Consider the following 26,375-nt stretch of genomic DNA (forward strand, 5'->3'; position numbering starts at 1 on the left):
TGACTTGAACTACGGTTCCCGAGGGCGTTCAACCCACCAGCGCCTTGAGATCATACCAATGATACGTAAGGCGCTATATAAATGGAAAGTAACATAACATAACATACAACAGATCACAATACCCTACATATCCACATGGAAATCCAGAGTGTTCTTATTGGAGAATGAAACATGCTGAGAAGCCAAATGTTTTGTACAATTTCTGGCAAATGAAACTAGCTGGAAGCGTTGAGTCAATTTCCTGAACATGTTAGAGTGGACTTTGTTACAGCAAGCCTATTATGGGCCTCATTACGCGGTAGGAGGTAGCCATGGTGCTATTAGCACCATGGCTACCCCCTTACCGCATTCCGGGTTCCCGAAATAGGGATTTACCGGGTCATTCAAACCTTGGAGGACCCATTCCCATTCTAGCCACCATAGGGCTCAATGGGAATGGGGATGGAGCTAATAACGGTACCGCAATTTGCGGTACTGTTATTAGCTCTGAAGTCCCTTAACGGGGTCCCATTCATAACGCCTGGTAAAACCAGGCGTTGAGGAAGGGACCCACTAAGGGACCTCGAAATAGGGTGGTAAGGGATTACCGGCACCGGTGACCTTACCGGTGCCAGTAATCCCTTACCACTTACTGCATAATGAGGCCCTATGTCTCTCCAGTAGGCTGTCTGGCAAGACGGTTGATTGTGCAGTTAAGCAATCCTATACCGCAGTGCACGTTAATGTCAGCTCTGCGTACTATGTAGACTGCACAGTACAGACTCATCCTTTAAAGATTTCCAGCATCTGTTTAATAAGTTCCAAAATGTAGAGGGCTGTTCTCACCTTGAGGCATTGTTGGAAAAAAATGTGGGTTACTCTTGAGCATTGCGATTCATGGGGTTATGTGCCTCTCAAGCACTGTCCATTTTCTAAGTTCTGGCACAGCACCAGATTTAGTTGAGAAATAGGAGGATGGATTCTCAGCAAAAAAAGGTCTTCTCTCCCTGAGTTCCAAGATCTCCATCACCCAGATAGAGGAAGCGGTTAAGAATTTAACAGAGGATTGCAGAGCCCTTAAGCCTGCTAGTCTATCCTCTTCTATAAAGCCCTTAAACATGCAAGTATATCCTCTTCCAAAAAAGCCTTTAAACCCACTAGTCTTTCCTCTTCCAAAAAGCCCTTCAACCTGCTAGTATGTCTTCTCCCAGAAGTAGGACCTTTACCAAGCAAGCTCAATACCTCACAGTGGCAGGGGCACTTTCATGGAAAGGGAGTTGCTGGAGGGCTTTTTCACCATAAAACTCAAGAATCCAGCAATATTCTTTTGTTAGCCCAAGGCCATCACTATCCAAACCATTCCCTAGGCCAGATAATTCTTTTTCACTATGTGAGAGGATGATGGTCATTACTGTTGCCACGTGGAGAGAAAGGTATAACTAATCAGTAAGCCCTGGGAGTCATCAGATGGCATTCTCCAATATACTTCCCTTCTATCCTTATATCTGGTGGGGTTTGACCTGCTACTCTCCCCAAGTGTTCATTGAAGAGAGGAGCTTTGTGGGTAATATATGCAGTTCCCTACTGTGGGATTAGCAGAGGTAGGTATTTCAGCCCCTTTTTGCTGGAGTAGCCCACACACAAGAACTGACCTCATACAAAAGGGTAACTAGATACTTGCATCAGAAGCAGTTTAGTATGGCTGCCCTTCAAACTATCCCTTCAGTGGTATTTGAGATTTGATGGCAGACCTGTGTAAAAGCTTTACTCCATATCTCAATGTACCCAGATTTGCAGTTTCTGCTGCCCAGTAGGGGGGCAGATCCCTTCCAATTCACGGGTCTTTATCTTTGCCTAGGATCCGGACCACAAGCATGTGGCAGCGTTTCTGGCGCATTTGGCCGGTATGTTAAGTGAGCATGGTGTGCAGCTACTCCCTTACCTGGCATGGTAAATAGTTGTTTAAAGGCAAGTAGATACTCTGTTCTAATGGTTTAATCAGCTACAAGGAGAAATATTTGGAGGTTGTGTTGCTGCCTCTGGAGCGAATGGACAGAAATATTCACTGTGTGAGGCTTCTTCTGTCAAAACCAATGATCTGGGTCAGGGAATGGTTACAAGTGAAGGCACTGATGTTGCCACTGCTGCTGTTCTGCCATTGACATGGTTTGATCTAAAGCCTATGGTGCAGCATCTTCTTTCCTTCTTGGTCTCCAGTCTTCTAATAGAAAGATAGTACCACAGTATCACAGTGTATATATAAGATAGCCTGCCTGGTGGTAATGTCGCCAAACCAGGCTTGTCAATGGAGGCTTGTTTTTTGTTCATCAGGCTCCTCTAGTTGTGACCAAAGAGTCCTATCATCTGGGTTGGAATGCAACTCTATCAAATCGGGCAGTGCAGGAATATTGTATGTTGTAGGAGAGTTGTTGCTATCCCAACTAAAGAGAGATGTTGGCGAATCTTGTTGCCCTTTGGGTTTTTACCCTGCTCTAAAGAATCAATATCTTCTTGTGCACACAGACAGCCAGGTGGCAAGGTGGTCTCTGAACAGGCAGGCACTCTGTCATAAACCCCGGTGACAGTTTTGGTTGTTTGTTCAATGATGGGTTTTTTGTTGTTTTTTTTGGTTTATCTATTTTAGTTTTAATTTGGTTTTCTCTTCTTTTTTAGTAGAAGGCAGGGGTAGACCTCCCATGCCCCCCACCCCGCTACCTCTAATGGCAACCTAACTAATATTGCATAATCCTAACTTACCATCTGTATTTTTCACCCAAATATTAGACCAAAAAATATTAAATAAAATAGTTTGACCAAAAATAATTCAATTTGTTTTATTTATTTTATTGTGTTGTAGTTCATTACAAACTTTTCACAAATTACATAAACCAATACTAAAATCAGAGAAAAACCAGACCAAAACATTTCTAAACTCTGACCTGGTTTAGGAGGCCACCCTAATTTAGTGGAACCGGGGAACCTTCTGGACAAACCAGACCAATCTACGGTAGCTTGGCAGGCGGTCAAGACTGAGGGCTTCATTACAAGTGAGGCAGAATGGGTTAACGGGACCCGCTAAAGGAGGCGGACCCGTTAAACCCGTTCTGCCTCATTACAAGCTTCCCTCGCGATCCCGGTAAGTAACGCCTGGTCAAACCAGGCGTGCTTACCGGGTCCCGCGAGGGGAAGAGGGAGCAAACAACGGGCCGCTCGTAATCGGCCCATTGTTAGCTCTCTCCCCCATTCCCATTCAGCCTTATGGGGGCTGAAATGGGAATGGGGAAGGTCCGGGCCCGGGTTCCTGGGGGGAGGAATTACCGGGCCCTCCGAACTCGGAATGGCCCGGTAATTCCCCATTCTGGGAACCCGGACCCGATTTTGGCGGCAGCCATGCCGCCAATAGCGGCATGGCTACTGCCAAAATCGTAATGAGGCCCTAAATCTCTGGAGGGTTAAGAGTGATCTAAAGCCCACAATGAGCACACACAGTAAAATCCACAGATTACTCTTAGACAGATGTATCAAACATACATTTATTATAGGCCTTTATAATCAAAACACAATTATACCACAGTTATGAAGAAACAATAGCACACACAATCATTCACTATCTAGCATAGATACAATAATGCGATTAGCCTAAGGCTGATGATGGTGGGAGACAATAACCACGACCTGTAACCGCAAAGGTTAAACCAACAAAGATAACAGTTTAGGCAGACCTTCATCAACCATCCATAGCGTATGTAGTCCAGTCCTATGAAGAGAGGAGCCTAGCGCTCAAAGCGCAGTTGTGCGTAAACAACGCGTGGTCTTCAGTAAACGAAAAAGCAGGTTCTCTTGAGGGGGCTGTAGCTGCTCAGGAAAGGGCTTGAGGCAATGAAGAATAAGTTCCTTTTCCTAGAAGAGGGTCTACCCTTGCGGACAGAGTGACTTTCAGAGTTCGGGAATAGCTGGGGAGCGCAGACTATCCCAGCCCAGGTTAGTATCTTTTGAGGGACACTCATGCGTAAAAATGAATGGATGTGCCAGGGGACCACTGGTAAATTAGGAAAGTACTAACCAACTCTCCACACAATCCGGACCAAAGTTTGGCAGTCTAGCCTACTTCGTCTGTTGGTGTTAACCCTGAAGTTTCAGGACGCTCTGGCCCTCAGCGGCTGCGAAATGGGACTATCGTCTGTGACAGAAAGTTTGCTTTTTCTCAGCCCTTGAAGGAAGAAGGATAGCTCCGGTGCAGCACTTCTCCGGACATGGTAGGCAAGAACTGCAGGCACCTTCAGTGATGGTCACCACAGCGGGGCGATGCAGGTACTGCAAATGCTCGCGGCGTGGCACACTCTCATAAATCGTGACCCAGAGGAGCTAGGCGGGAGAGGGCCCAGGACCACAAACTAGTGATTCCCCAAGTCTCAAGTCTCTCCTCGGGACGGCGGTGTTCTTGTACGATACCCTGGGTTCGAGCTGGTCAGTTCACTGGAGGGCCCAGGAACACTTCCGAGGAGGCTCTTTGCGAGGGTAAGTAGGAGAAGCCGAGAGTAGTTGTTCTCACTACTCCAAAGGGGCAAAGCGCCTTTGCAGGCCTTCTTGGAACAAAATGAAACAGGGGTCTGATGGGACAACAGCAGGGTTAAGGTGCCAAACCTTCCAAGCACGTCACCGGTGGTTCCTCAAGTCTGCTTTCTTGTTAAGGATACTTGGCTCCTTTATGAGGTTCGGTATGAACCTCAGTAGATCGACCTGGAATGGATGCAGAGCCCCTTCTCTTAGCCAAGATTTGGTTTGCGCTCAAATCTCAGATAGCCAATGGAAGATGTGTTCTCTTGCATGCACGTCAGACGTGGCCCAATCCTGGCCCATGGCGGTTCCATTCATTCATGGCTACCAGACATACTGGTGGCACCAGTAGTGTGGATTGGGATTAGATAGTCCCAACCCTATTCCAGGGCACTAGCACAAGTCACATGTAGGAGCCTGCGAAAGTTGTGGTTTTCATAGGAGGCTACATGTCCAAATAAGGAAACCCGGGTCTCTCGACCTGGGGGAAAGCAAAGGGACAAAATGGCCAAAGGACAGAACAAAAGACCTAGTGGCACGGCCATTTTTGGCACTGGCCAAAGTCTTGTGCCAAACGTGGTTAATGCGATATGGTCCATACAAACGAAGTAAAAATACTTTAAAAGTAAACTGCTGCCACTAATTCGTCGTAGGCACACTTGTACAAATACCAACAAATCCTTAGAGGGTGGCTAGGGCCATAAAAAAAGGGCCATAAAAAAGGACCCCTATGCGCGGTACTGTAAGGTACTTGGCACATAGATAAAAAGTTACCAAGAAATAGCAACATACTGACAGCCTGAAGGACGTGTCAGTTTCCCCATAACAAATGTGCCCCACTGGAAAAAGTCAGGTTAGGTACTCCAAACAAGAGCAAAAAGTTGGGGGGGGGTTCACAAATGGAGCAAATATTGCACCTAAGGGAAATCTTTCCTGACAATATATACAGTTTCAAGTTCCTAAATAGAACTCCACAGCTGATCAGTGACTTGGGATACTATAGGCACTCAACACCAAGGCACCCGTCCAAGCAGGAACGGATTGGATGGAGAGCTCTTGTCACATTTATTAATAACACTCTGCCCCCAAGCTAATGATTTCAGACTCAAAAGCCCACCAAACATTGACCAGAAGAGCCAGTGATCAAGTCAAACAACAACCAGAAAGGCTATTTAACCAAAACAGCTCCCTTGATCATCCTGAAGACCTTCGGCAAAATGAATGTAATGTTTAACATAATGCTTAACCATTTTACAAGAAGATGTCAATATGTGCCGAAGAGATTCAGCACCTCCCACTCTTTTACCAAGTCGTCAACCTTGTTCTTCCGTTGGCAAATTAAACCATGCACCTTTAGCGTTGATAACCAGAAGTTTGGTAAAACACATATGCCTATAAATCTGCATCTCTTCCGGGCTAGGGAATTGGTCAATATATTTTTTAGCCTTTAAATATGGAAAAAACTATTTTGAATAGGTACATAGTAAGGATAACCTCCCCATATGATCATGGGAACATGCCCAGTCCCATTTCCGGGCATCATTTTTAAATGCAGCCTTCAAGGTTCCCATGCCATCAATCCAGTCTGGTGACCATGCTAGTTGTAAGAAGAATTCCTTGTTCCTCGCCCTAAAGTCTGATTGGAATCTACTAGAGCCTCTAAGCAATTCCAACCAGAGCAGGCCCAACAAGGATGATGATTCATTACACATTGTATTTATCAAAAAGGTTTCCTCTATTCACTTTATAGTGGTTCTCCGAGAGGTTAGACCCAGCTCAATCTTGTGGTCTGTATGACTGTGGCACCAGCACCCCAGAATACGGCCCAGCTATGACCATCCAAAAGAACGTCCCATAGTTTGGAGTTCTTGTACGAGCATTCCAGTGCATAAGAAATGCTTGTTATTAATATTTGTTGATAGTTATTATCCTGATCAAACTGAACTCCGTGCTGGAAATAACACATTTCTTTATCACCAGCATTATTGTAATTGCTTTAGTGTAATATTTTATTCGTTTGGGTGTGATTCAACTCCATATCCTAGGTAGCAATAATGACACACAATATAGATCCCCAGCTGGTGTCCCGATGCCATGGTGATCTTTCTTGACCTTACCAAATCTCATACATTTTGATTTATCTATGTTAACCACCAACTTAATGCGTTTGGCTTAGTCAGTCACTACATTTGTGCTTCGGCATAGCCCAGATATAGAACTTCTCAATTACCCAACTTAGGAGGGAAATTATGAGTTTGATTTAGTACCTCCCCTATATCTGACAAAAACAAATTGAACAAAGCCGGGGCCAGTATACCCCCCTGCCTAACTCCCCTGAAAATGACGTTTGATGTTGATAGGTCACCCCTACTATTCAACTGCACCCTTGAACAGTTATTTTAATTAGGAAGTTGGCACACTACTAATAAATCTTCAGGCATCTTCAGCTTCTTTAGTTTCTCCCAGAGGAGTGAACGATCAATAGTATCGAACGCAGAAGCAAAGTCTACAAATAATACATAAAGTGGAGCAGACCCTTTAACATGAGCTTGACTAATCAAACTTCAGTATAAATACGTCTAGTTGGCAGATAGACCCTTCCTAGGTGGTGTCTGGTGGGGACTAAAAATAGAATTTTCACCACTCCATATCTCAATCTATAATAGGATGAATTTGCCAATCATTTTACTTGGGCCTTCCAAGAGTGTTATTATCCTATAATTTGCAGGATCATCAGAAATGAGATTCCTTCCAGGAGGCATGAATTTGAACGGCCTCCACGATCTGCTTAAAGGGGATTGAGAGTATGCCAGCCCAAAGTTCCGGGTTGGCTCGCCATAATTATGTTGCAGACACCATCAGGGCCTGGTGCTCTGTATTTTCTTAACTGCCATAGGATGCCTACTAGAGTGTCCCTATCAAAAGATACATTTAAAGAACTATGATTAGACTGTCACGATCCATGCCCATGACCACCTCAGGTGCAACAACGCACTGGCAGTAGTGGGGCTAAAGCCCTTCACACTGGCCCCAATGGCTTTTAAACTCCATCAGAAACATACATGGAGTCAGTCCTGGCGCCTTTGGCACCAGGCTCATTATCAGGAATAAAGCAATACCAGTTTTGGACCTTAATCCAACATGGAGGCCTATTACAACCAAGCTATGCGGTCTAGTGTTTTGGGTGTGGCTGGGCCTGGAACTACTTGGCCTGGAACTACTTTACCTGGGCTATTTAACCCTTTAAATGCCAGCGACGAGCCGGCTTGTCGGTAAAAACCGCTCCAGGTTGCCACCGACGAGCCGGCTCGTCGGTGGCACTTAAGGGGTTAATGAGCGGGGAAATGCTGGCGGGTTTGGGCGGTGAATACCGCGATTTTAAAAAAAACCCATTGGCACTGGGGGGGAACCTCAATGGCACTTAAGAGGTTAAACCACACCCAAACAGCAGAACACACTTTGCGTTATTCTACACTCCTGCAGCGTAACGCTCACTGTGTCCAGCTCCTGCTCATCTGCTTCTCCGGCGGCCCGATCCTGAAGCTCTAGATCCGGATTCCATTAATAACCTGGAAGAACAAGAACAGCATTAGCGAGCAAGAACACTTACCTGTGAAGTAACCGGCCTTGAATCCATCCTGCGCTTCGCTTACCTCTCCCATCTCTGAAGTTCGCCGCAACCTGCAAAGGTAAAGAAACAAGGACAGCATTAATAACAATTATTACTTGGGCAAGCAGCGAGTCCTGGCAGCACCCTGCGCTTCTCTTACCTCGCCCATCTCTGGGTTTCACCGCAACCTGCAAGGGAGAAGGAACAAGGTCAGCATTAACAAAGCACTTACCTGGGCAAGCAGTGCTTCGATCGCTCATTACTCCGGAACATCACCGCAACCTGTGCAAAGAAGAGAGAGAACACAGGTTAGCAATTAGCACCAATAAAAAGCGTAGCGCTCCGCACATCAATAACTCACATGGTCTTCGCCATCAGCGCGGCAACTATGAGGTCACAACCATCCCAGTGAAAACAAAAGAGACATTGTTAGGGAACAGCGTAGTGGTGCAAGACGCCGAGAAGACAGAGGAAACCGAGGGAAAGAAAGAGACAGAATAAAGACGGAAAAGACATTATAACTCACCTGGAAGACAGCAAGCAGAGTCAGAGTCACAGCCAGTCTGGACCCGACGTAAGAGCACACGGACCAGTGAAGCAACTAGGTCCACGGAACGCCCACACCAACCACGCGCGCCTGCACAGAGACGCAGGACGGAGAGTTCAACACACAAAAACCTAAGGTGCTACCCAACGTCTGGCACATAACCGAGCAGAGAGGCGTCCGGGATAGCGCTTAGACCTCCATCCAGTATTGTGTGGCACCCCCGTGGATTCCAGGTGAGCATAATATAGACAGAGTTGGGGGTTTAAACGCAGCAAATTTATCAGTCAAATGCTTCCCAAGCGTTGCTAGCAACAGGATTGGTCATTACCGCTTGTGTCGATGAACTATTGCTCTTAAATAGCTGCCACAGACATTTTCATATTGTGTCTACAGATTACATCATACAAGTCCCTCCAGGCAGGCCCTCAGTGCTCCCAGGTTGACCCTGTCTGTGGGCCTGTTATGACAACTTCACTGGTTGCCGGTGAACTCCTGAGTAGAGTTTAAAACTCTGTTTGTGACGCATCAGGCTCTTCATGGCACATGCGCCATTTATGTGAAAAATATATGGGAGCGCTACCATCCCGTCAGGTTCCCCAGATCTTCCTCCCATGTGCTTTTGAAAGTGGCTTGTTATCAACGTTATCCAGAGGTTCTACAATATAGATGGTGCCACTTTAACCAGGAGCAATAGGAGTTTTTAAGCCTCCTGATCGCTGCGTGTCTGTTACAGTTATCAACATCTATTTTTTCACTTTTGAAATGTTCGGTCTCAGAGTTTGTTTTTTTAAGGGTAGTAGCTTTATCATATCGATATGTGTGGACACCCCCTTGTCTTAATAGTGTACCTCACCCTCTACATAGGAGCAAGTTGGTGATTGATCTTACCCATTCTATTATTCGATTAGAGCACTCAAATTGTTTATGCACCACATTCAATCCACTCATGTGTCTCGTAATTGCCTCGCTATTACGATCAGACCAGCCTATTCTACTCAGGGTGTTATTCACTTTCACATCCCCTGTACTATCTCGTTCTAATGTTGTAATAGGTTTTTTATTTATCTTACGTTTCATTAACACATGATCACTATGATCTGTGAAACACATCATTTTTCTGCGTTGTTATAAAGAGCAATGCCCCCCAAAAAAATCAATAGTTGATTTAGCTACGTCATTCTGCCACGTCTTAGCTGCTGGAACATCACTGGCCGTTGCTCCATTAAACATTTGGGGCCCTAGATCAAAGCAGAAGGACGTCCACAGGGGAGCAGAACCATTTCATTTAGAGCGTTTAAATTCCTTCAGTGCCACCATTACCCCTCTAATCTCATTTACAGGATATGCTATCCAAGGTGAATTAAAATCCCCTCCCATAATCAAATACATTGCCTGGAAATTCAGTCAGAAATAATGCATTTTTAGATCTCCATTTGAATCACTTCACTATATAGACCCCTAGGTGGGTTGTAGAGATTTAGCACCAACACATGTATAGCCATCATATAACTCGATGTCTACGAGTAAGACATGTGGATTGATATTAATTATATTCGAAGCCCTAGCCCCAAATGACTTGGAGCAAAGGGTCAATAGGCCCCCAGATGGACGTCCCTTAACACCTTTTCTGGCTGGTTATGCAAAGCACATGTATCCATCAAACATTGCTTCCCCCCATTAGCAATGCTTCTTGGCATAGAATTATATCCAGATAATTAAACAAACTAAGAGAGCCACCCTCTCGAAATAAGTGATGATGGCCCTGAGTATTCAAGGAACAAATAGTTAATGAGATTGTAGGAATGCTGCTTGGGGACTGTTAAGAAGGACTGGAGCCGTTCCCCATGAGAATTGTCCATTACCTCCTCGGGAGCCCTAGGTACCACCGGTTTAGGTGGGAGAGAGTCCACCTTACATTTAAAATCAGCTGTTGTAGACTGGACAGTCTCTTGTGAACCTGCTAGATTACCCTGTGGATGGTGCTTCTCACTCATAACAATCTGTTTCAGATGTTAGCCCCATTTTAAAAGGGATGTTGCATTTCTTCTACCAGGGCAGGAATTTTCGAATCCTTACAATGCACCTGAGTCACAATAGAGCGTGAATCCCTCCAGCTGCTCCACAAAGTCAAGATCGCCGCTCTGGAGGACATGCAGCGCTAGTACATTACCAAAAAGATCCAGCAATACATGTCGATTTATGGGCTGGCTGCTATCTTCGAAAAGTCTGGAGATGCTAAACAAGGTTCTTCTCGACCTCTCTGCAGCCTATGATACTGTGGACCATGGCATTCTCCTGACCCAGTTGGAGCAGGCAGGGATTCCAGGGGTTCCTCTTGCCTGGTTCATCTAATTTCTTTCGGAGCATACTCAGTTTGTTTCTTTTTAGGCCTGTCACTCTTTTCCCTCTCTTCTTTTTTGTTGGGTGCCGCAAGGATCGTCCTTCTCTCCACTTTTGTTCAATCTATATCTACGCCCACTGGCAGATCTTATCTCGCAGTCTGGGGTTCACTTTTATATCTATACTGATTACACTCAGCTGGTGTTTCGGCTGGATTCCCCCACCAATTAGCCTCCCTGTAAACTGAGAGATTGTTTATCTTGTATTGGCAAAGGGATTTCCGCTAACTGGTTGAAGCTCAACTTGGAAAAAAACAAAGTTCTTGTGTTCGGTCCCCAGACTACTACTAACACCTGGAGCTCCCAGTTTTGGCAGACACCTTTCACTTATGCCCTACTCCGAGTATGTCTGTGAAAAGTCTGGGGGTGAGGCTTCTTCCTTCCGGTTCCCGTGAAGCCCAGATAGCAGCAGTTTGCAATACTGGTTTTAGAAAACATAAAGTAAAGCCTATTCTTCCTCTTCTCACCAGTGATTGCCGGACCAAGGTAGTTACCTCAGCGATCATGGGATCTTTGGACTATTGTAATAGGGTCTACCTGGGACAGCCGAAACAGGTGCAGTGGCTGCAAGTACTGCAAAAGTCTGCAGCTAAGCTAAGCCTTAATGCTCCTAGGTGGACCCCGTCTGTGGGCCTGTTACGACAACTTCACTTGTTGCTGGTGAAGTCCCGAGTGGAGTTTAAAACCCTCTCTTTGACACACATGGCTCTTCATGGCACAGGCAGCATTTATTTGAAAAATAAGTTGGAGCTCTACTATCCCGTCAGGTCCCTCCGATCTTACTCCCATGTGCTTTTGAAAGTGCCCCATCATCAGCATGCTCGATTTGGGGGCCATTCCTTTTTGGTTCTGGCTCCAGAATGGAATGGGCTTCCTCTCTTCCTTAGACAAATTGAGGAGTATCTGCCGTTCCGCAAGCGCAAGTCTCTTCTGTTTTAACACAGTTTCTCTGCTTCCTTGACCGTTCTCCCTCCCGGAATGTCTGTCTTTGCACAGCACCTAGACGCCTACGAGCCGCAGTTGTGCTTTACATATTCTGGTACAATACAATACTACAATAAAATGGGTTCATTTTGTAGATTCAGTCCATCATTCTCTTCAATGGACATAGGGCCGTCGTGGTCAATCGATTACTCTCCCAGAAGACTTAGACTTATATCCTCAACAACCGAGTCTTCAATTAGTCCTATTAGCGTAGGGGAGCACGAGCATCTTTGGCTTACCGAAGATACCAGCACTGGGTCACTTCTCACATTGTCGGCCACAGACCCCAAAGGTACTACTTGAGGGATAGCCGAGCAAGGTAATTGGTGCACCTCAGTTTGTAAAGACAGACATCAATTAAGCAAAGTTAATATTATCAATCTCAGTTGAGGTGTTTCCAGAACTTACATGATTTTACTGACTATCCTGGTCCCAAACATGTACTGAGATAATTTCAGGAGGGGGATTCTTTGCAGAAACTTTAAAAAAAACGTTGTGATTTTAGGCTCCACTTGTATTATGGAAACGCTTTCACCAACCCTCTGGGTAGTACTTCCAGGATTATTTTGCAGAAGCACAGATACACTAGGCTTCATCACCTGTGCAATCAGCAGCCTTCCCCTTTCAGCGTAGATCAGAAATCCTTTTAGGAGGCATTTCAAGGTGAAACGGAGGCATGCAGAATCACTAAGCACCGCAGGCACGTTGTGATAATTATAGTAATAATACTCATAATTATACTAGCATGCAGCTGGGTGACAACAGCAAACCCTTTGCAGTGTGAAGTAAAAACTGTGTTATGGGCCCCGTATGATGATGATTTTCAGATGTTTCTAATCACCTACGCGTATCCACTTGAAGACTACACGTCTATGCCCTCCAATCGTCCTGGGGCGCACCTGGCCAATGTAACAGGTAGGGCTAGCCTCCATAAATCGCATCTACCAAATTCATTTCCTTTAAAGGTTTTCTCTGCACAAGGTAAAGGCAAATGTGCTTCCCCACTTTTATTAGCCATGCAGTTCCGGCGGGCTCTTCAGTCAGATCAGAACCGCGAAACCATCTGTGATTGTTTTAATTTATCGTCCTTCTTCTTCAAAAATCGATGTATCAGAAGCAATTAATAATTACCTTGTTCCGCAGCTTAAAATCACTTCAAGATTTATAACCTTGGGAGACTTCAATTATTGGTTGGGTTCGGTGCAGGATCATGAGGCCTTAGAATTACAAGGTTCATTAAGCAGTCTAGGTTTTTCCCATTGCATGTGGTCCCCAACTCATGTTTTGGGTCATACACTAGATTGGCTATGTGTACTGAATACCTCCTGTAGTCAGGTTAGTTCGAATACTTGCCCCTGGTCGCATCATTTCTTTGTTAACTTTACCATTCAAGTACCTTTTGTAACCAAAAAGAATCACATATTGCAGTAAAGATTTTCATGTAATCCAAAACAATTGACCATTGCCAATATAGAACCTCTGATTGACAATACACTTGATTTTGCACCTGAAAAAGCTCTGACAATTCAAGATATGGTCACCTCGCTAACTACCAATCTGGTTAGCATTTCAGATAAATTAGCACCACTTAAACTTAAAAAGATATGTAAATGTAATATCAATAAAAGGTCCTGGTTTTCAGAGGAACTGAGAAAACTTAAGTTTCACTGAAGGCTTATTATGCCTGGAAACGTGACCCTAATCCTGCTGCGCGAACCGCTTATAAGAAAGATGCCCTGGATTACAAAAATGCTTTACTCTTGGCTAAGAAATTTCCACAACACCCGTATCAAGAATGCTGTTTCTGATACTAAAGAACTGTTTAGAATTTTAAAGGAACAGGAAATCACACCTGCTCAGCAGGGTTTAGTGGAAACAAACGATAAGGACTGGTGTCAACTAATCCAAAATGGCTTGGAAAGTAAGCTGAATAACATCCGAGCAACTATGCTTGAAAAAAAGAAACTGACCCTGGCCTCTTCGGATACTACCTACCGAATGCTTTTATAAGGAATCCAGACATCCCCATTTTCAACTTCCATCCAATAAGCGAATGGGAACTAGAAAAAATAATAGGTCAGATGAAACCTTCTCACTGTAGAGGCGGCGCTTGTGCTTACACGATTATTAAATCGTGTGCTCCATCCCTAGTCAAAGCAATTTGTATATTTGTTAATGCTTCACTTAAGGAAGGGAAAGTGCCCTTGGAACTTAAACAAACTAAAGTTACCCCTATCATTAAGAAACCAGGCTTGTCAAGAGATAATCCTTTACATTTCCGCCCAATCTCAAATACTCAATTTTCGTCAGATTGCTTACGATCAGATTGCTGAACATTTGAATCAACATCCAATCCTGCACTCTCATCAATCAGGCTTCAGAAAACAGTTTGGAACAGAGACCTCTCTTCTGGAATTAAAATCCAGGCTATTAACACAAATGGATAAGAGCGGCCTCTCTTTGATTATATCCCTGGATCAATCTGCAGCCTTCGATTTAATCGAACACTCCATATTGAATAACAGGCTCAAGGAAGTGGCTAATTTCTCTAACCAGGCTGCTTCTTGGATCGCTTCTTTTCTTGAACATAGAGACAGTAGTGTTTGTTCGGACAATGCCAAAGCTGATCCAATCCCAGTTCTCTTTGGAGTTCCACAGGGGGCTAGCACCTCACCATGTATATACAATCTTTTTATGGCCCCATTGTTCTATATGCTAGAGCAGGAGGGTGTAACTTTTTCAAATTACGCTGATGACACCCAATGTGTGGTGTACCTAACCGGTTACCATGAACTAGATGAGCTAGAAGTGAATAGAATTTTCAGCCTAATTGAAAACTGAATGTTGAATACTTATTTGGCTCTTAGCAGAGCCAAGACTGAGCTAATGATTGTGGGTTCTCCACATTCATTGAAGGTATTAAATCATGCCTATAGCTCCTTCACGCTGGGGGTTGATATCATATGCCCACTTCCAAAAACAAAAATACTGGGCGTTACCCTTGGCCAGTCCCTCAATATGAAAGCACATGTGCTCTCGGTCATGTCTTCATCAGTCTATTATGTTAAACTGTTATCACACCTGAGACCTCTTATAACTCAGAAAAGTGCTGAAACTATAGCAAGAGCTATAATAGGGGCCAAATTAGATTATTGTTGCAGTCTCTTACTAGGCATCAGCAAGTTGGCTCTACAGAAACTACAACAGGTTCAGAATTGTGCTGTGAGAGTTGTAGTGGGGCATGCCAGACACGAACATGTTTCGGAAGCCAAGCGGGGTCTGCACTGGCTTCCAGTGGAGGCTAGATTCAAATTTAGAACATTGGTTATAACATTTGAATGTAGAATGCAAATGATGCCTCCATATCTTCAATGCTATATGAAGGATAAAGTAAACACTAGAGCGCTAAGATCTGGAGATCACAATTTACTGGAGCAACTAAGACCAAAAAACTCAAAAGCGGAGAATGGGGCCTTTTCCTTCAAAGCCCCCATCTTGTGGAATTTACTTCCAGATCACTTGCGCAAACATAAACTCCTAGCCAGCTTCAAGAAAGAACTTAAAACCTTTTTCTTTCCATAATCTGGTACCTCGGGGCAGCACTATATTGCAAGTATCCGGCCAACAGGTTTGGTTTTTCTCTATGTTTGGTTATTCTCTACTTGTGTAGGTTAGTATAGGAGACCATGGGCCTCATTACACGGTAGGCGGTAAGGGTTTACCGGTACCGGTAAGGGCACCGATACCAGTAAACCCTTACCGCCTTACTACGAGGTCCCTTTGCGGGACCCGACCTTAACGGCTGGTTTTACCAGCCGTTAAGGAACGGGCCCGAGAAGGGACGTTGGTGCTAATTACGGTACCGCAATTTGCAGTACCGTAATTAGCGCCTTCCCCATTCCCGTTGAGCCCTATGGGGCCAAAAATGGGAATGGGGAAGTGCCTTGGTGAATGGGGAATTACCGCCCCCGCTCACCTTGGAGTAGGGCGGTAATTCCGCCATCCACCAAGGCGGACACGGTAAAATACCAGCGGCAACCATGGCGCTAATAGCACCGTGGTTACAGCCTACCGTGTAATGAGGCCCCATGTTAGTAGTATATTTGCTATTTTTGTTTTGTTAGCGCCTTCATGCCTACGGGCCCATAGAGCGCTTTATAAATGTAATGTAATGTAATTCCGCCAGCACCACTGACAAGCCGAGTGCAGGCAGATGGCTTTGAGCTTCTCCCCGCTCTGCGCCGGGATTTCGATGCCAATCATTCTTTTAAACCGCGCCCGAGAGCGAGTGATACAAAATAGCATGTTAACCAACTGTTCAGTTCACGTTGCTTACCCTAGATCTTTGTTTAACCATTGCAGTGACGGAGGTAACTTCATGGCGATACACGATTCCCCACGGGCCAACAATCGCCACTCTGTGTCCACGCAGCACTCTGCGCTGCACTGGGGGATATATGCTGTAGAAAGGAGACAGAGCCGGCCAGGCACCTCCTTCACCACTAGACAGGATATACAGACTGTACCACCAATGACCACCCCTGCACCACTCTGCATCCACAATGAATCTAACTACTACCAACGTTTCTGGGGCATTTGTGCCTGGGCAAAGAGCAACATGGAGTTGCTGACAGCAGCATATCTTGCATGCATGAAGAATCATCAAGTTCTCCCTTTTCACCTTTTGACTGCACCCAACCATGTGCCAGATAAGTACACATCAGCTTGCCTCCAAGTAAGACTAGCAGGTCCCAGACAGCCTGTCTCTACAGTAACCTCTGGATCTGATGTCTTCCCACCCATTTCACTGCTTGGCAGGGCATTGTCAAAGATTCAAAGGCACAGGGCAGAAACAATCTATTTGCTTGCCTTTTTGGCCTTCTACTGTCACTTTCCCAACAGCTCCGCAGCGAGAGGTATGGGGCCATAACACACATAGGCTTTCACGGTAGCTGGGCATTTGAACTGCTGGCCACAGAGAGCAATCTCCTTGGAGCAATCCTTGCGCTGGAAATGAGGAAAGGCTAGTGGAGAGAAAGAGAGTGATTGATCGATCTTTCTCTCTTTTTCATGTATATATATGTCACTGGTCCCATATATCCCGCTAGAGCTCCACAATCTCCAAAAAATGCTCTATTCCATTGCGTGTCCTCTTTCATATCTTGTAGCATTCTGTTTTCTGTAATTAAAAGATTCGTTGGAAGTGGGCATGTAACCAATCATTTAGGGGTCTTTGTCTTTGTATTGGGATTGGAGCCATTTTTCGTATTTTACAAAATACATGGCTACATTTTAAATTCTGTTATATAAGGTTTGTCTTACAAAATACATGGCCACATTCCGTATTCTATTCAGGAGATGATTGTCCAAAACTATATATTTATTTAATTCTGTGACTTGCAGTTTTCTTCTTTTTTACAACAGTTTTTAATCCAGGACGAGTCCCAGAAATCAAAGAAAATACAGTACTGGGCAGGCATCTCCTAAATGAAATGTGGCATTGATTTCTGCAGTGAATCAACATTTCGTAAGACTTTAACAAAGAAAATGGAGGAGGTAATCTTCATTGTTCCTGGACTTATACTTCACCATCTTGCCAACACTCCCATTCACCTGTGGCTTAGGGATAACTTCATGAGAATTTGTGAACTTCAGATCTGAAGTAGAAAGGAAAACAACAATAGAGGAAGGACTAGTGAAAACCGATTGTTCATCGGGTGTCATAGGCACCTGTTACGTGGGAGTCTCATTTCAAAAAGACTGTGATGAGGAAGACATGGACGCTAAGTGATGAAGATTAAGGAAACGTAATGCAGGCATTAATCTTCAATTGGCCACATACAGAATGCAACGTTTTAAACAAAAGGTGTGTTCCTCCTCTGATTTTCTTTGAGCCTGATTTGCTTTCATATTCTTGTGTCTGACAAGCAAGTTCCTGACAGGCACCATCTCATCCTTTTCGACAAGGGACATTTACAGGGTAGACCCTCGCCAAGGAGCTCAGACTTGCCAACCGCCTGGTGCTTTCCAAACAGCTCAGAAGAGAAGTCCAATGCTTCTCGGTCCAAGCCTCCACTTCTGGAACGACCTCCTCCCGGTAGACAGGAAATGTGCATAAATGATCTCATTTAGAAAATCCCTAAAGATGCATTTGTTCATGAATTAAGTATTTTCCTATCAAGTAACATAATTCATTTTCTATGTATACCATAAAGGGAAGATCCTCGTATTGCTCTTCCATCAGCACCGAGGACACATGGTGCAGGCAGCAACAATGACGATATGTGAGTCTATTTGTAGTGAACAAGATACAAGCCATTTAAAAATACATAGACACAGGCAGCACAGTGACACATCATGCCCCGAGTATGTTTCTGTTCCTGTACAATGAAGTAGTTTGTGATTCAAATCACAATTCCTGTCCAAAATGTGAGTCAGACACTGAAGAACTACATTGAATCAAGAAATCACAAATGTTATCACACATGTTATGTTGGGAAAGTGATTTTTTGATTTTGTTTGTTGTGAAAACAATACCAATTATTGTTTAACTAAAAAGAGGATTAATTAACTGTTTTTTGGATGTTCCTTTTTCAGGGATGAAAATTGGGGGTTTCTGAAGTTCTATGATTCCATGGTAAGATTAAATGCAGCTTTAATATCAAATTTGGCGACCAAGCTACAACATGATTGCATAGATACAAATTCACTGCAGTGATTGTTTTACACATTGGAAAGAAAGCATTTATGTTTAATCCCACATGTGTCAGAGACTTCGGACAACATACTTTATATTTATTTAATCATCTCCTGTTCCCAGGGATGCAGGATACACTTGAGTCATGCATCCACCATTGCCATTGAATAAGATCATAGGGATGGCGTGAAAGGTAATTTAGGGTCTTCAAGAAATCCGAAACGTTGGTGTACCATCCGGTAAAGCACCAAGGGGCATCCGCATTTACCCTTTCACTGCACCGTAGGGAGAAGGATTCTACATGTCACCTCTACCGTTCAACACATTTATCATCCCTATCATGGAATGGATAGAGGTGCTTGTTAGAAACACATAATGCCCATGGATGGGTCGAGATGAATCACATATATTATGAAGCAGTTTCACCAAACATGATTCATATAGGCATTCTAAACAATTACCGACTCATGGTTGGGTGGGCAGTATCACATTACAATAAATAATGATTACAAGCAACTTAGTCCATGCATAGTGCACATTTACTTTTCTTATGTACGGTTCATGCTTCCCAAATGCCACTTCAGAGTTCTGCGAATGAAAGAAAATGATGGGTTACGGGACAGTACTGGACTTTCTCCATTATAGAACAGCACAACAATGGAGTACTCCCAGAGATCAGGATCCTATTATGGCAAAATGATAATTTGCACCCTGGGAAAGGCCATTGGCCAATCAAGTGGCTGGAACCCTGGGCGAGAATATACATTCTGCGCCCGCTCTTCCAGCCACCTGAGGCCCTCCCGCAGGTGGCACAATTCGTTATAATTTTTTTAATGGGGGGAGGTAACAGGTAGCCTCTCCATGGGGCAATCTTATATCGGACACTAGAGCCTCAGTGACTGAATCGAAAGACTTCAAACTGACTGACAGCAATAGAATCTTCACTCTCCTTAGAATTTCAAATGTATTCGTCAGAATGTAAGACTGTTTACCTTATTCATAGAATCTCTGCATGCTTCTTTATACATAAAGGAACATCTGAAAGTTTCACAAATGTTCAATTTCATAATATTCGTCAGAGAAATAATGCTGTCTAATCAAATTAAAACAACCCTTTCTGTACTTTATGTGTAATCATAAACACTAGCTTTAATATAAAGCAATGTTCACCCATGTTTTGTAATTTTATGTTTTTAATCATTACTCTGGATTAGGCTCCAGGGCCCATCTGTTGCCTACCATCATTATGGATTAGGCTTCATCGTTTCAGTATTGATCAAATATGTTTAAATCCTTAACACACCCTTACCTGATTGTTTATTATTAACATACACATGCAATAAATACAAAACAGGCTGCCTTTATCGGTCTTCAATCTCAATCACATATGTATGACATACGGTAGGATTTCTCATATTCATGACTTCCATGTGGAAGGCTTTCGATTTGAAGTCAGCCCAATAAAATATAGGCACAAGTAGATAGTCCCATTAAATATATATCTCTGCCAAATAGAGTATATGCTGAGAGCATTTTTAAGTAAAAACAAAATAGGTTTTTCTTAATGATAGTTGTCCAGGCTTCCTCCTATCCCGGTCAATTTCAGCCGGGTTCCATCTTATTCTATGATATCTTAGATCCTTCTACTTAACACTTCCTGCAAATAAAACCACCAGCTTTCCAACCCCTTAGAGTCTGACCAGTCAGCTGCTGGCTGTAAACCAATTAACGGGCTGGCGTTTCACTACCATTTGGCAAAGACCTCATAAGAATCTCCACTCCCCATGTTGAGTGTAGCAGCGAAGCTAAATGGCGCTTCTGGCATTAGCTTAAAAAAAGCAAAGGGCCCAATGTTAAATGTATGAGTGTAGCTAAATGACACTTCACTCATACCTTTTTTCATTAACCCCAAAAGAGGCTTCATTCATTACAAGGCTGGTCTTGTTGGCGACACCTTTCTACTTGCTACTAGTTTTGTAATCTGTTTCGTTATCTAAAGCCTGTTCCATAGGTTTACTTGACGGTTGCGTCTTGGTGAGTAGGGCGGTAAAAAGCCCAAAAAATGTCATATATATAGAACAACACAAATACTCATGTAGACCTGCGCCAGTTACGTTTTTTACCATCAATGTTTAATGAGAAAAATCATCATAGTGTGCCCTCGTGATGACACGTGTTTCGGCATTCGCCGCCTTTTTCAAATCCGGACATGTAGCATTTTATAATCTCAGCAAAAGAAAACTCTGTGTAAATACAATGTGTCAATAGAACCATTGTGTATAGGCACGTACAATAATACTCAATCAAACAAAATAACGTACTGTTGTATGACAGAAAATCATGGGTTGGTGTAGGGGAGGATTGTTAGTAGGTTAGAGAAAAGAGACAAAAAATAATAAATCAACATGAAAAATGTAAAGGCTGGGTTACGAAGGTGTTGTAACATAGGTAAGTGAATTCACAATTGTTAATATGATGTTTGTAAAAATCTATATTCAAATCCTGGTTCAATTTTCTAATTAAGAGCGGTTTAATTGCATTGGTTATGCAGCTCATAATAAGTATTCAGTGCTATAGGTAATGGAATCGTTCTTGGAGTAGTTCCAAGTTCCTTTGTAGCTAATTGTTCGATTCAAAATAGAATAGGTACGCATCGTGGTTTGTTATATTACTGTTGGTTTAGAAACCGTGCACAAAATATATATATATTCACCTTACCATTGGTCTTCTAATAATAGTTCATTCCAGTGTCAATTTGAAGGGTTAGATCCCTGTGAAAAATTGATACATTATAAGAATTTAGTACGCGCTTGTCCAGTCTGAACTAGAAAGCGCATTTTTGTGAATATTCTTGCCGGCAGAATAATAGGCTGCCAGTTGTCCTGGTAACACTCTATGATTCCGCTTGTAGTTGTTACATACAAAAGGAAAAAATGCAAAGGATGCGTGCTTATTTAAACTAAGGAGCGCTCATCCTGTAGAGCATGGGTGCACAACATATGGCCCGGGGGCCAGTTGCGGCCCGCCATGCCTTTTTGTCCGGCCCGCGAGGCACAAAGACTTTCCTAATGGAGGGCGGCCCGCAAGCAGCATCGGCCGCCCTCCATTAGGAAAGTCTTTGTTGTCTTCCGGGCCGGACAAAACACTGGCCCTCATTGGTTCAGTGCACATGCACCACGTCGCTCCTACGAGCCATGTAGTGCGTGTGTGCTGCACCAATGGAGTGCCAGCACCACGGCTGGCGTGGTCCATAAGGTTTGATGCCGGAAGGCATTTCAGCCTTGGACCACGCCAGCCATAGTACGATTCCAGTTACCTCACCAGCGTTTCAGCTTACCTGGCCTCCAGCACGTCTCCGGTAAGTGGTCTGTTTGTGTTTGTGTGTCGGGTTTTTTTTGCTGTATGTTTGTGTTGTGTATGTTGAGATGGGGGGGTGGGAGGGGTGTCAGTGTGCATGAATGTTTGTTTTTGTATGTTTGTGTTGTGTATGTTGAGATGTGGGGGTGGGGGGGTGTTGGGTGTGCATGAATGTTTGTTTTTGAATGTTTGTGTTGTGTATGTTGAGATGCGGGGGTGGAGGGGTGTCGGATGTGCATGAATGTTTGGTTTTGAATGTTTGTGTTGTGTATGTTGAGATGCGGGGGTGGGGGGGTGTTGGATGTGCATGAATGTTTGTTTTTGAATGTTTGTTTTGTGTATTTTGAGATGCGGGGTTGGGGGGTGTCGGATGTGCATGAATGTTTGTTTTTGAATGTTTGTTTTGTGTATGTTGAGATGCAGGGGTGGGGGGTCGGGTGTGCATGAATGTTTGTTTTTGAATGTTTGTGTTGTGTATGTTGAGATGCGGGGGTGGAGGGGTGTCGGATGTGCATGAATGTTTGTTTTTGAATGTTTGTGTTGTGTATGTTGAGATGCGGGGGTGGGGGGTGTCGGGTGTGCATGAATGTTTTTTTTAATGTTTGTGTTGGTTATGTTGAGATGCGGGGGTGGGAGGGGTGTCAGATGTGCATGAATGTTTGTTTTTGAATGTTTGTGTTGTGCATTTTGAGATGCGGGGGTGTGGGGGTGTCCGATGTGCATGAATGTTTGTTTTTGAATGTTTGTGTTGTGTATGTTGAGATGCGTGGGTGCGGGGGTGTCGGATGTGCATGAGTGTTTGTTTTTGAATGTTTGTGTTGTGTATGTTGAGATGCGGGGGTGTCGGGTGTGCATGAATGTTTGTTTTGGAGTGTAAGTGCGGTGTATGTTGAGATGCAGGGTCTGTATGTGTGCATGCTTGCTAGTTTGTATGCTGATTTGGGGGTGGGGGGTTCTGGTCTGTGTGCTGAGTTGGGGGTGGGGGTTCGGGTCTGTATGGGTGCATGCTTGAGAGTGTATGTGCTGAGTTGGGGGGTGGGGGGTTTTGGGCCTGTATGGGTGCATCCTTGAGAGTTTGTGTGCTGAGTTGGGGAGTGGGGGATTTGGGTCTGTATGGGTGTATGCTTGAGAGTTTGTGTGCTGAGGTGGGGGTGGGGGGTTCGGGTCTGTATGGGTGCATGTTTGAGAGTGTGCTGATTCGGGGGTTGGGGGGTTCGGGTATGTATGGGTGGTTGTTTGAGAGTGTGCTGATTTGGGGGATGGGGGGTTTGGGTCTGTATGGGTGCATGCTTGAGAGTTTGTGAGCTGAGTTGGGGGTGGGGGGTTCGGGTCTGTATGGGTGCATGTTTGAGAGTGTGCTTATTTGGGGGGGTAGGGGGTTCGGTTCTGTATGAGTGCTTGTTTGAGAATGCTGATTTGGGGGCTGGGCGTTCGGGTCTGTATGGGTGCATGTTTCAGAGTGTTTGGTTGGGGGTTCGGGGGCCATGGGGCATAGTGTTTGGTTGGGGGTGAGGTGGCCATGGAGCATAGTGTTTGGTTGGGGGTGGGAGCCATGGGGCATAGTGTTTGGTTGGGGATGAGGGGGCCATGGGGCATAGTGTTTGGTTGGGGGTGAGGGGGCCATGGGGCATAGTGTTTGGTTGGGGGTGGGAGCCATGAGACATAGTGTTTGGTTGGGGTGAGGGGGCCATGGGGTATAGTGTTTGGCTGGGGGTTGAGGGAGCCATGGGGCATAGTGTTTGGTTGTGGGTTGAGGGAGCCATGGGGCATAGTGTTGCACTCCAAGAGTGCACCCAATAATAAAGATAAAACAGGCACAGTTAGGAGATGTACATCCTTTGTTTTTTGAGGAAACCTGACTCAACGAAGGCTATACTCCTCTTGGGCGACCCAAACAGCAAACTATGGCAGTCCAAAATAACGGAATGTCCAATCAAGGGTCAATAAAATATATATAATTTAATTAAACAGATGATATACAATAACTAAATAGAAATAAATTATAACAATAGAAAATGTGCAGTACAAAATATAAGTTTGAAATGCAAATAAAAATCGTTACCCCTCAAAAACATTCTTTTTCCATGTGTTTAATACAAATTGGGGGTTGAAAAAGCCTCCTGCCACGTCCCGCCTACCGCCGCGCCCACATTTACTTTTTGGCCCACTATAGCCCTCATGTAAGGTACTTTCGGTCCTCTGTCAAAATCAGTTGTGCACCCCTGCTGTAGAGTGTGCGCTTTGTGGTACAATCTTTCGAGTAACAAGAAAAAATGCAAAAAATGCATGCTTTTTCAAATTATGGAGCGCTCACCCTGTAGAGTGTGTGCGCTTCGTGGTGCAATCTATCTAGTAATGGATAGTTAATGTCTTAATGGTTAATCAAATGCTTTCGTTCCTATAGTTAGAGCTGCTGTTGGTTGTAAATCCGAAAATTGTAGACAGTCTCTTACCACTACTGTGTTCTGATTCCCCGTGTTGGCTTGGTGTTAGGACGCAGGTTGCCGTCGCCATTATGTATATGTTGTGCTTGCTTACCAAGGCAACATTGGAGCATGTGTCCCTTTTTGCTTTCGTTACTCGTACTCGGTCGCCATATTTAGGGAGAGATGTTAGTCTAATCTCAGGGTTTGGACGCTATCTTTTGGGCATCCCATGCCGTATTTAGCTATGAACTGAATATTAAGCATCCCAATCTTTGTATACTCGCGTACATCTTCATTGTACAAATGCATACAGTATCCATCTATGTTTAATTTTATCTATAGATATATATATATAGATATATATATATATATATATATATATATATATATATATATATATATATATATATATAAATATATACATATATATATATATATACCTCCAGCTGCAAGGAGCATTTAGCAATTTGCATGCATTTAGGTAACATATGAGATTATTATGCCCATACATATAGAGTATGATACTTACATAATTAGTTGCACATACATAGCTTCCCCATATTTGATAGTCATATATATCAGTTGAACAAGTTTGTCAGAAACATATTGCCAGAAGTGCATTAATCGGTCTCAATGTGAGATACTGGTTCACAGAAGTCAGATGAGTTGTCAATAATAGCTAAAGTTATCCATTCCCTACTTCAGATACAAATTCTGCATATCATGTTATGCGGGTTCAAATTAAAATAGTGTCAGCAATGCGGTAACCTGGTCTGTTAAGACTCTGCTGTGCTGTGGACACTTCATTAGTGTGCATTTGATGTGTAAATATTTCGTGCCTGTCTCATATGAAATGCACTAATTGCATAGTTCGGTACCAATTTAGGATGCCTCATATTTAGTAAATATGTATCAGATATGTAATTGCTTAATCAGTTTCTAAACAATGCATTAGTCAGTTTCATTATGTGGTTCCAGATCATGACATTGAATCAATTAACATTACCAGATATCATTGTCAATTCACTGAGTCATGTGCGACTTCTGCACAACATTTTGTAAGGGTACAGCCCAAGAGATAATGATAATATGGTATGTTATAGATCTGCTGTGGTTGTGACAGTTCTATTCACTCTCTCTTCTTGTTTCACCTTATGTTCAAATCCCATATCTACAGAAAAGATACCATCTCGTTATCAGAATTTAGACCTGTGACAGTTGTGTTCAATTTACATATGAGTTTTGCCTCAGCTTGTCTGAGTGCTTTTTCTTTGTCACCACCTCTTCTTCTAAGAGCAATTTTTTGCAGCCCAATAAATCACATTTCTGATTTATTTTCCATTTGGTGCGTTTGCCAATGTTGGGCAATAGGGAACTTCGGATCTTGACTTCCAATTTTGGCCAAATGTTCTCTGATGCGTGTTCTAGGTTCTCTTATAGTACTTCCAATATACATTTACATATGATGCCATAAACCACGCATTTTGTCCTGCAGTTAATTCCTTGCTTGATTATAATTTATTTTCCATTCATGTCAATAAATGTGTTAGTCCTCTAGTGTGCAAATCGGCACATGGTGCATGTACCGCATTTTCTGAATCCAATGTGTTCTGATTGTAACCATGTACTGTCCATTGTACTTGTAATGTTAGGTAATAGTGAAGGACTTAGTTGGTTTCTGAGTGTGTCTGCTCTTCTGAATATAATGTTTGCTTTGTCATCCACATAGTCTCTGATATTCTCGGCTAGCTTGAGTAGATGCCAATGGTTTTTTAAAATCTTGGTGTTGACGTGGTGGTTACTGCTGTATTTGGTTATG

General features: G+C 43.7%; 1 protein-coding gene across 2 annotated transcripts in view; it reads left to right on the forward strand.

The window, feature by feature from the left end:
• CIMIP5 (ciliary microtubule inner protein 5) overlaps positions 1-26,375 on the forward strand; it is a 224,023-nt gene that overhangs the window by 170,043 nt on the left and 27,605 nt on the right. For both annotated transcript variants that reach the window (XM_069605968.1, XM_069605967.1), the window contains one exon: positions 18,674-18,713. In XM_069605968.1, the coding sequence (XP_069462069.1) occupies positions 18,674-18,713 (40 nt within the window). The remainder of the gene's footprint in view (positions 1-18,673; positions 18,714-26,375) is intronic.

Source organism: Ambystoma mexicanum, chromosome 4p (assembly GCF_040938575.1).
Source record: "Ambystoma mexicanum isolate Mex_15411 chromosome 4p, UKY_AmexF1_1, whole genome shotgun sequence".
NCBI classification, from domain to species: Eukaryota; Metazoa; Chordata; class Amphibia; order Caudata; family Ambystomatidae; genus Ambystoma; species Ambystoma mexicanum.